Here is an 11,803-nt window from a genome sequence, read left to right on the forward strand (position 1 = left end):
GGGAAGTCTGTGGGAAGGAAAAAGTGTGGCAGAAAACGCTGCACAACGAGAAGAGGTGACCGGACCCTGAGGAAGATTGTGGAGAAGGACCGATTCCAGACCTTGGGGGACCTGCGGAAGCAGTGGACTGAGTCTGGAGTAGAAACATCCAGAGCCACCGTGTACATGCGCCAGGTCAAGCCACTTTTGAACCAGTAACAGCGGCAGAAGCGCCTGACCTGGGCTACAGAGAAGCAGCACTGGACTGTTGCTCAGTGGTCCAAAGTATTTTTTTGGATGAAAGCAAATTTTGCATGTCATTCGGAAATCAAGGTGCCAGAGTCTGGAGGAAAACTGGGGAGAAGGAAATGCCAAAATGCCTGAAGTCCAGTGTCAAGTACCCACAGTCAGTGATGGTCTGGGGTGCCATGTCAGCTGCTGGTGTTGGTCCACTGTGTTTTATCAAGGGCAGGGTCAATGCAGCTAGCTATCAGGAGATTTTGGAGCACTTCATGCTTCCATCTGCTGAAAAGCTTTATGGAGATGAAGATTTAATTTTTCAGCACGACCTGGCACCTGCTCACAGTGCCAAAACCACTGGTAAATGGTTTACTGACCATGGTATTACTGTGCTCAATTGGCATGCCAACTCTCCTGACCTGAACCCCATAGAGAATCTGTGGGATACTGTGAAGAGAAAGTTGAGAGACGCAAGACCCAACACTCTGGATGAGCTTAAGGCCGCTATCGAAGCATCCTGGGCCTCCATAACACCTCAGCAGTGCCACAGGCTGATTGCCTCCATGCCACGCCGCATTGAAGCAGCCATTTCTGCAAAAGGATTCCCGACCAAGTACTGAGTGCATAACTGAACATAATTATTTGAAGGTTGACTTTTTTTGTATTAAAAACACTTTTCTTATATTGGTCTGATGAAATATGCAAATTTTTTGAGATAGGAATTTTGGGTTTTCATGAGCTGTATGCCAAAATCATCAATATTAAAACAATAAAAGGCTTGAACTACTTCAGTTGTGTGTAATGAATCTAAAATATATGAAAGTCTAATGTTTATCAGTACATTACAGAAAATAATGAACTTTATCACAATATGCTAATTTTTTGAAAAGGACCTGTATAAAGAAAAGTGTTAAATAACACTTTCAAACACGCCCCCTATGTGTAGAAAGCGCGGAAAACTTGACAAAGGCGCCCTGTATTCCTCAAATGGCCAATCAAGCCGTAGTGACACGTTATCAGCCAATCAGTGCACACTCAGTTTCTGTTTGACAGCTTGACTAGCGAATCAGTAGAGTTTGTTTTAAGGGCGGGATTTAGTGTTCAGGAAATGGTTTCCAAGTGTTCTGCATGATAAGGTAAGCGCACGTTTTTTATAAAATGAAGTAGATCGCGCACGATCTTTCAGCACAAACGTAAAAAAAACACTCATGTCTTGCATGTTTACCTTTGCATTCGAAGGGAAGCATTGTTTCTGATGAAATATTCTTGAAAATGAGTGCATACATTATTCTAGCCTAGTAGGCACTGTTGACAGTGTGGCACTTATGAAAACTAATTCGATTACGAAATGATTAGAAAGTCATAGCAATGCCCTTATATCATACAAAAGTGTGTAAAAGTAAACTGTTTGTCACACATACATCACTATTCATCAAATAATGTTGATACTCTGGTTAATATGTTTACCTTGTGGTGTTATACATGAGAACCATATTTTTGGCATAAACACTTGATCTTTTAGCTAGAGAGGAGGATGGATGCCACTCAGCAGATTGACGATCCCTTCTCTGAAGAAGAAGAAGAACATGAAGAAGAAGAGAAAGGAAGACCAGAAAGAGAACAATTAGCAACACTAAAGGTGTTCAAAAATGACCACATACCTGAGTCAGGTAAATGTTCTTATAGACTACCTTATATTTCAACTAATATTATCTGGGCATTATTGAAATTATAACATTGCGTTCTCTTTTTCTCTCTTCACACATTCAATCAGAATTCCCTCTCTACGTCGGAGAGAATGTCATCGGTCGTGATCCTGCTGCCTGTTCTGTTCTGCTTCCAGCCCGATCTGTATCCGGTCGGCATGCTGTCATCTCCATCTCAGTATTCCGCTCTAGCAGCGATCGTTTCGAAAACGGTGAAGATGTAGAAGCACTTTTATGGGACATGGCCAGTTTGAATGGAACCAGAAAAGGTAGACTGAAGCTGACGCCTCAGGTACGATACGCTTTGACCGAGGGACAGAGTGTGGTGTTCGCTGATATCCCATGTCAGTACGTTGGCCGGAACATCACAAAGAAAGATACGCGCATAACTCCAGAGAAAGGAGGAGTGTCCAAAAAGGAGAAAGTTTTATCAAGCAGTGACTCGGAGTCGGAGTTGCGGAATAAGTTGAATGTGAAAGAGAGGAGTGTTTTGCCTCCTGTGCCTTTATGGAGCTCTGAGGATGAACAACCCATCGTGAGTTCACCACAGTCAGCTCACAAACAGCCTGAGATCACCCTGGTGCCTGAATCAGACTCGGATGGAGAGAGCGCCCCGGATGAGAGAAAAGATTTTGGTAGGTAAATTGAAACGCTATTTTATTAGTAAAATATTTAATAGGACACTATTTTAATGCTTAATTTCAATAGTTTCAGACTCTGCGTCCTCCTCACATCCGTGTAGTTCAACAAATTCGTCATTCCTGACCCCTGCAAAAAGCGTCATTCCAGAGAGGTAAGTTAAACGTTTCTTGAATGTTTTTTTTAATGTTCCGTTCAAATTTTCCATAGACTAGTAAAAAAAAAAGATAATTTTATAATTTGATTACATAATGTTGAGGTGTTGCTACATAGGGTTACCGATGTAACTGTATTAGTGCTGGGCAGTTTGGCCAAAAATCTGTATCATGGTTCTTCTTTGGATTTTGGCAGTTTCACAGTTTATCATGTTTTTTTTTCCCTGACTGTGCGTTAATATTAATCGGAATGCATGAAACAGTTGCAGAACCACTGCACTTTAATGACAATCCAAACAAACATGTTACATGTAGCATGAACAGTTTTTGATGTAAATTAGATTTGTATAATTTAAAGCAAAAACAGTATGCTCTGACTTTAGTTTTGTGAAGCTATACTACATAAAACATCTGCACCAAACATAAACAGCAGACGTGCTAAATGTGAATGCAAATATCTTTCTGACAGCAGGTGGCGCTTATGGAACAGCAGCCATATAGCGTTTCTTTAGTTACTGTTGTAAACAAAGCAGTGTTAAGCATTTAAATATTACATTTAAATGCGTTACACAGAGGTAAGATAAAAAGAGAATACCATCTATTAATTAATTTTAGAAGACCGTTAGTTCCTCTCAGAGATACATTCATATAAACCCCACCAACAATTTGGTATTTAGGATTTTCTTCCAATATTTCTTGCATCGCAAACAGTAAACTTGCTCTGTCTGCTACAGTATTTTCTCCTCTTTGCGCTTGTCTTCAGTGACCTCTGTTGACAGCCATTTAAGGTTGGGTTATTTGACCAGTAACAGAATTGGTTGTGTGTTATTAATATTTCTAAAAGTTCTAGATTTTTTTAAAATAAACACTATGCGTGATTAAAACCCGTTTACTGTTTGAACTGGTATATCGCCCATAAATACGTAAAGGGATAGTGCATCTAAATGCAAAAATTTTGTCATTGTTTACTCGCCCTCAAACTTGTATTACTTTATTTTTTCTGTAAAACACAAAAGAAGACATTTGAAGAATGTCTGTCTGTTTGTTTGTCAGTTGTTTTTGTCCATGTTATAAAGGTCAATAAGACACAAATGCACATAAAATGTGATTTTCATAAAACGTTTCAAACCTGTAAGACCTTTGTTCATCTTCAGAACACAAATTAAGATTTTTTATTAAATCTGAGAGCGTTTTGAACCTCCATAGACAGCAAGGGTCCTTCCACATTCAAGGCCCAGAAAGGTACCAAGAACATCGACAAAATAGTCCATGTGACATCAGTGGTTCAATGAGTGGAACGAAGGTCTTATAGGTTTGGAACAACATGAGGGTGAGTAATTAATGACAGTTTTTTTTATTTTTTGGTGAACTATCCCTTTTAATTTTTGTTTTGTGTATATAAATAATGGAATTTGTCCGTTTGAAAGTTAAGTGCATGCCTGCTGTTGCATGGCTAAAGGTGCAGTCACATTTACTATTGTTCAGTGAAATTACACCAACAAAATCCTGTAATTTCAGTAGAGACCCATGCAATTGGAACATCTTGTAAGGGGCAAAAGATTAACCCCCACAGATTTCACATTGGGTTCAAGTTAGTCAAACAAATTCACAATGTAGACCAATAGAAAGCTTCATGGTTTAAAAGTGGCTTATGTGTAAACTGTGCTTTATATGTTGTTAAACTTTTTTGCCCAAGTGTGATCGCACCTTAATGCTATAAACAGTGCAATACACTGTTATGGATTTCAATATATTGTCTTCCAATAAATGAGCTTTACCATATTTTTTTTCCTCATCAGTGAGGATGAAAGTTCCATCACTCCATCACTTGCTGCCTCAATAGACCGGTTTAGACTGAGGCAAACTCCTGATTTAAACTCATCTAACCCTGGCCCTCTAGTCCTAAATCTGGACAGTGACATTGATTTGGAAGAAAAAGACATGGAGAAAAGCAAATCTGAACCAGAGGCTCTGCCTGCTCTAGCTGCAAAGGTGGAACCAGTGTCTTCAGCTAAATTTCATATGGACAGTGATACTGATGTTGAGGAAGAGGAACCGGAGACAAGTAAGGCTGAACCAAAAGCTCAAGAAGCAGTAACTCTAGAGAAATCTTTATCTTCGGTTGGACTTCATATGGACAGTGATACTGATGTTGAAGAAGATGCGGAAGAGAAAAATAAAACTGAACCAGAGGTTCAGATTGAACAAGCTCCAAGTGTGGGTCCAGCATCTTCAGCTGATCTTCATATGGACAGTGATACTGATGTTGAGGAAGAGGAGCCAGATGCAAGTAAGGCTAAACCAGAGGCTCAAGAAGCAGTAACTCTTGATAAATCTGTCTCTTCAGTTGGACTTCACATGGACAGTGATACTGATGTTGAAGAAGATGCAGAAGAGAAAAGCAAGAATGAACCAAAGGTTCACACTGAAGAAGCTCCAAAGGTGCAATCAGATCTTCATATGGACAGCGATACTGATGTTGAGGATAATGAGGCTTCTGTAACTGAAAATGTCTCTAGAAAGGAAGCAGTTACAGTAAATCCTCAATCAGCAGCAGTACCACATACAGAATTCCACTTGGACAGTGACACTGATGTTGAAGATGATAGTTCCATGAAGATTTCCACTGCAACAGAGGTTTCACTTACCGCTGGAGAGCAAAGTGATGTCAAACCCACATTAGTTCCAGGGACAGAGCTCAACATGGACAGTGACACAGATGTAGATGAAGAGAATGAGGACAAGGAAAAGGTGATTGCCAAAGATCTTCTGTCAAACAGTGAAACAGATTATGAAGATCATTTTAAACCTTTACCTATTAAAGCTGTCAAGGTTGCACAGAGTCACAAGGTTTCTGTAGGTAGCAAAGCCGAGCAATCAGAAGAGAGCACCCATAAAAAACAAGACTATCTTTCTCAAGCAAAGACTAATTTTGAGGAACCAACCCAAGCTTTTGGTGACTTAGAAGAAGATTGGGACCTAATGCCCACACAAGCATATGGTAACCATCCTACTTACTTTCTTCTTAATCTCATTCTTTTTTTAATTAAAATATTTATTCATGTTGCCAATACAGTACAGTAAATTCCTAAAACCTTTTATATTTCCTATGACAGGGGCTTTCAGACTTGGTTGCCAGAGGATGTGGCATATTATTAATTACCACAAAAAATATTTTTAGCTTTTCTAAAAAAAAAAAAAAAAAAAGAATTAAAAAAAAATGTGTAAACAACATATGTTGAAAAAACACTTGTTTTGTCCAGTTGTGCTTGATATGTCCAATTTTACAACTTTGTTTATGTGACTTAAAATGCAATATAACACAGATCATATCCAAATAATTAATAGAAAATGCCTTACAATTATAGACTCCAAATATCTGCTTTTATATCCTCCAAATATTTGCTTTGTTGACTTCCTAATAGCTGTTTCACTGTAGCTGAGTTGACAAGTCAAAATATTTTTGTGGTAATTAGTATTATTTGAGCTTAATTTATATTGAACTCATACTAAGATTGTAACTATTGTGTTATATGTCACATTTAGGAGCTGTTGTAGCCAGTGCTAGGCTTAAGCCAAAGCAGCCTGATCTTGAGGCTACACAGGCATATGGAACAGAGACAGACAAGGAGGAAGACCAGGAGCCTTTAAACCATACCCAACCGTACTCCAACCTCTCAACTGCTGAAACTCAACTCATCCCTGTAGAAAAGCCTGATGAGGAGGAGGAGGAAGATAAAGAGACACAAAATGACTCTCACCTTTCTACTGCAGACACTCTGATTTTAGCCAGCACCCCAAAACGTGAGGAGCAGACACAGCCATTTTCTCTCTTCACAGCCCAAACACAACTTGTCTTTGAAGGAGAAGACAAAGAGATTTATCAGAATGAGCCTACCCAGCTCATGACTGACACCACTGATGAAACGCAGGAGGGTGAGGAGAACATGAAAAGAGGTAGGAGAAACTGTGGTGAAGGAACAGTACACAAAGGAAAAAACACCAGCTCCTGTCTTATAATTGCTGAAACTCAGCCCATGTGTGAGGAAGAAGAGGCAACAGATGCAGATCTGAGTGAGGACAGCTTTCAGAAGCAACAGGCTGAGAAATATGATTCTGCACATCTTGCTGAAAACAACTTAAGCTCCCATCACACTATAGCTGAAACACAACCAATGTGTGATGATGAAGAAACACCAGATCAGGACAATGTTGTCAGCAGTACTCGCATAGAAAAACCTTCCTCTTCCCATATCACCATTGCTGAAACGCAACCAATGTTTGAGGAAGACGAAGCACCAGAGGATGATGTCAGCAGAAGACAAACCAAAGATGAGCCCATACATCATAATGAAAAAGCCTCTACCTCCAATCATGCCATCCTTGAAACACAGACTGTTGGTGAAGATGATGAGGGACAAGAGAAAGAACTTAGCAGCAAGACATCCATCAGAAGATCACGCAGGTGTAGACCAAAAAACGACAAGGAAGTCCCACAACCTGCCGAGGCTGTTGTCGATCACACTATAGCAGAAACACAGCCAATGTGTGAAGAAGAACAAATTGAGGATCTGAAAACTGAGGTCAGCTCTGGAAAACAGAATAAAAACCAACAAGCGCATGAATTCAAATCTCCAGAATTTGCAGAAATGGACTTGAAAGCATGTGTCAATGTTGCTGAAACGCAACCTATGTGTGAAGAAGAAGCGGCACCATGTGAAGATCTAACTGATGCAGTTAGTACCAGGCAGATAGATGAAGACAGATCCACAGAACTCCCAATACCTTCGAGCTCCCATGTCAGCGTAAATGAAACACAGCCTGTGCAGGAGGAAGATGAAGGACAGGAAAAAGTCCTCAGCAGCAAGTTGGCAAGCAGAAGTTCACGCAGGGGAAGACCAAAGAAAGATGACGAGGTAAAGCAAACTGCTGAGGCTGCTGTTCATAAGACTATCACAGAAACCCAACCAGTTCCTGAAGAAGTGATTGAAAAGGACAAAGATCTGAACAGTGCAATGAAATCCAGTAGATCCCGCAGAGGAAGGCAGATGAAAGAGGACACCGTTCCGCAACCTGCTGAAGCTGCCATCAGTTCCATTTCCATTAACACAGAAACGCAGCCTGTTCATGAGGACATAACTGAAAGGGATGAAGAGCTGATTGGCATCAGATCCAAAAGACCCCGCAAAGGTAGACAAAAAGATGAAGGTGAACCTGCACAGTCTTCTGAACCAAACTCTGATCTCAGTGTTGTTGAAACACAGCCCATGGTTGAACCCAGTGGCAGAAGTAGCAGGAGACAGAGGAAAGAGAATACAGAACTGGAGAAGGAGAACCCCCAAGAAGAACCTAGTGGCAGAAGTAGCAGAAGACAGAGGAAAGAAAATACAGAGGTGGAGAGTGAGACAAGTGCGTCTAGTAAAGTCCAAGGTAAACCTAGAAAAGGGCAGGAGGGAAAAAGAAAGAGGGGGAAAGCATTGTCTGAGGACGAGGAAGAGAGTGAAGAAGAAAAACCCACAAGGAGAGGAACCAGACGGACAGGTGTCAAGCTGAAGTGTAGTGAAAAGGAAGAAGAGGAAAAATTGGAGGAGAGGAATGCCCAAGAAGAGAAAAAGAGAATGGAGAAAGAGCTCCAAGAAAGAGAAGAGATAGAGAGGTTAGAGATGGAAGAAAAGGAGAAACTGAAGTTTGAGAGAAAGAAACAAGAAGAACTTAAACAAAGGGAGAGGGCTGAAACCGAAATGAGACAAAAAGAATTAGAGGAAAAGGAACGACTGAAAAGGGAAGAAGAGGAAAAAATGAGAAAAGAAAATGAGAGAATTCAGAGGGAAAAAGAGGAAAAAGATCGTTTAGAAAAAGAAGAGAAGGAAAGGTTAGAGAGGGAGAGGAGACAGCTAGAAGAACAAAGACGAAAAGAAGAAGAAGAAAGAATTCAAAGGGAAAAAGAGGTAAAGGATCGTTTGGAAAAAGAAGAGAAGAAAAGATTGGAGAGGGAGAGGAGAGAACTAGAAGAGCAAAGACGAAAAGAAGAAGAGGAAAGAATTCAGAGGGAAAAAGAGGAAAAAGATAGATTGGAAAAAGAAAAGGAGAGGTTAGAGAGGGAGAGCAGAGAACAAGAGGAACAAAAACGAAAAGAAGAAGAGGAAAGAATTCAAAAGGAGACGGAAAGATCAGGTGTGGAAAGAGCAAGAGGACAAAAAAAGACAAATGAGAGAAACCACCAGAAACAACTAAAGAATGAGCAACTGGAGGAGGACAAGACCAAATTAGAAGCTCCTCTAGTTCCTCCAGCCAGGCGATCACGTCGCTGCTCAAGCTCCTCTATGAACTCGGATCAGTCTGTATCCTCAAAACAGGAGGTGCCTAGCCAGAGGGGACGAGGGCAGGGCAGAGGGCGAGGACGAGGCCGAGGGAAGCAGACAGCTGATGAGCAACCCATCAATGCTAGAAAGTCTGGCAGGAGAGGACCAGCTAGTGCAGTTGAAGACCCAGATCAGAACTCCAGTTTAACAACTCGTTCTCGATCCCGCTCCAGTTCTAGAAGTTCTGAAAGATCTGCTCAAAGTATCGAACCTTCAAACCAAGGGACTAGAGGAAGAGGCAGAGGCAGGAAGAGTATAAAACTACCAGAACCAGAAGTTGCTTCCCAAGCTAAAACTTCTGGAAAAGGCAGGGGAAGAGGAGGAAGGCGTTCTGGTGCAGAGAATGTAAATGTTGTGGAGGACAATGAGCGTGAACAAGATGCTAAAGTGGCTGAGGACAACACTGCTGTACCCCAAACCAACAGCAGAGGTCGTAAGAGAGCAGCCAACACAAGCACATCCCCAGAAGAGGCTCCTGCACCCACACCCAAGACTCCAAGGCGCTCTGTGGCTAGTCAGGCGCTCAAGGTCACACGCACCCTCAAATACAGACATTTACTGGCAGGTTTTATCACTGTGTGGATAACACCAATCTGTCATCTTCTCTTTTAGGTGCTATTCACCGGGCTGACAGATGAGGACGGAGAAAGAGTCGTCTCCCGGTTAGGTGGAAGTCTGGCGAAAGGAGTGAACGATATGACTCACCTGGTGACTGATAAAGCGAGACGCACTGTTAAGTTTTTGTGCGCTGTTGCCAGAGGGGTGCCAATCGTGACTCCTGATTGGCTAAAGAAGGTGAGGGAGTGCAAATTAAAGAAATGTTCTTTATTCAAACTTTATTCATCTTACTTTATTCCTATAGAATGTTAAAAAGTGAAATTGAAGGATTCGTTCACTTTAATTATCAGTTAGATTTCCTAATAATTTAACTGATAATTACCTCTATGTCATCCAAGATGTTTATGTCTTTCTTTCTTTAGTCGAAAAGAAATTAGGTATTTAAGAAAAACATACCAGGATTTTTCTCCATATAGTGGACTTCAATGTGGATCAGTGGGTAGAAGGTCCAATTTGCATTTTCAGTGCAGCATCAAAGGGCTCTACACGATCCCAGCACACTAATAATGGTCTTATCTAGCGAAACGATTGCCATTTTTTACAAAAAAAAAAGCTATATACTTTATTACCCTAAATGCTCCTCTTGCACCAGTTTTGCAATGAACGTCTACAACTTGTGTAATCTCATTGGAAAGGTCACGTGTGGTTAGTTCTTCGCCTATGTACTTCGGTTCAAAAAGGTAGGGTAGGGCGAAAAGAATCTTATTTTCTTCTCCAACTTCAAAGTCATCCGACATCATTGTTTTACCCTTTTTTTGTAAAGGGTATTTGCCTTTCTTTGCACTTTCCATTTGTAAACACTGGGTGGTACTTCCACCTACGTCACACACAAGTGCAAGATGAGCATTTGTGGTTGAAAAGTATATCAGTTTGTATTTTCTTAGAAAATGACATCATTTTGCCAGATAAGACCATTATTTCTCAGCTGGGATTGTGTAGACCCATTTGAAGCTGCTTTGAAGTAAATTGTCAGGAAGTTTTCATTCTGGAAGTGAACTTCTCCTTTAAAGCCATGCTCACACTACAGGATTTTTAACATCCTCTCTTTCTCTGTTAGTGTGGAAAAGCTGGCCATTTCCTTTCCACCGATGAATATATATTGAAAGACGCTGAGCAGGAGAAAAAGTTTAGCTTCAGCCTACAGAAGTCACTGCAGACTGCTCAAAGTCAACCTCTTTTAAAGGTATTAATCCCTCGCAAGCACATTGTGTATCCAGCCCAAGCCTCAAGTGCACCATTCGCATCACATATTTTCTTCTCAAATTTTGCTAGGGTTATGGGATTCACGTAACCCCTTCTGTGATGCCGGAACCATCTCAAATGAAAGAAATCATCATCTGCTGTGGAGCACGCTACCTCCCTAAAATGCCCTCTGCTCAGAAGGTACCCGAAACCAAAGCATACATTCACTGTTTTGATGCACATTTTATATTCTCATATTTTATTGTGATTTATCCTTCAGTCTGTTCAGGAGCACACTGTGGTGGTGTCATGTGAGCAGGACAGGGCGCTTTGTGATAAAGCAGAGAGTATGTCATTGCCCGTGGTCAGCACAGAGTTCCTATTGACTGGCATTCTGCAGCAGAGAGTTGACCTGCAGGCCTATTCTCTCACTTCTTCTCTCAACACGTCCAATCAGCCTGCAGCCCCCAAAGCTGCTGCCAGGGGCCGAAGGAAGTAGTGACAATGACATAGGGAAAGGACTTCTTGTGTAATACATTTGTGCCAGTCTGTGACAGAATCTGATACATGAATGTTCAAGTTCAGATTGCTTAAGATGAATTTGTGATGCATAATACTAAGTTTTATGATCAGTAATGAGTTAGATAAGATGCTGCTACACTTAACCACACCCGTTTGCTGTGAATGTGAGAGCTTGAGAGATTGTGAGGTGGATGTCAATTAATGATGAATGTTAGTGAAAGGAGAATGAGCTCCTCTCCTTTTTTAACGTATTACGCCAATAAACACTTTCAGAATCCACATACTGTGCGTTTTTGTCCTTTTTCAAAAAGTGTGCATAAATAAAAACAAAATTCAAGATAAAATGGTCCAGTGCACATTTATATGCATAAGGGCGTTGGTCACAGTGATGAATCGATCT

General features: G+C 40.9%; 1 protein-coding gene across 1 annotated transcript; it reads left to right on the top strand.

The window, feature by feature from the left end:
• The first annotated feature begins 1,729 nt into the window (after nt 1-1,729).
• On the top strand, nt 1,730-11,682 carry mdc1 (mediator of DNA damage checkpoint 1). The gene is made up of 9 exons (XM_073847585.1): nt 1,730-1,889; nt 1,994-2,560; nt 2,634-2,718; nt 4,519-5,720; nt 6,266-9,609; nt 9,694-9,876; nt 10,757-10,882; nt 10,972-11,082; nt 11,162-11,682. Exons 1-9 carry the CDS (start codon nt 1,754-1,756, stop codon nt 11,378-11,380), a joined length of 5,973 nt encoding a protein of 1,990 aa, XP_073703686.1. The 5' UTR covers nt 1,730-1,753; the 3' UTR covers nt 11,381-11,682.
• Nucleotides 11,683-11,803: the final 121 nt, after the last annotated feature.

Source organism: Garra rufa, chromosome 9 (genome assembly GCF_049309525.1).
Source record: "Garra rufa chromosome 9, GarRuf1.0, whole genome shotgun sequence".
Classification (NCBI taxonomy): domain Eukaryota; kingdom Metazoa; phylum Chordata; class Actinopteri; order Cypriniformes; family Cyprinidae; genus Garra; species Garra rufa.

Bases quoted from the DNA above. Each gene is read 5' to 3' on its own strand.
- mdc1 (XM_073847585.1), top strand. From the start codon at position 1,754: ATGGATGCCACTCAGCAGATTGACGATCCCTTCTCTGAAGAAGAAGAA. The intron at 1,890-1,993 runs GTAAATGTTCTT...ACATTCAATCAG, and splicing joins TGACCACATACCTGAGTCAG to AATTCCCTCTCTACGTCGGA. The intron at 10,883-10,971 runs GTATTAATCCCT...AAATTTTGCTAG, and splicing joins AAAGTCAACCTCTTTTAAAG to GGTTATGGGATTCACGTAAC.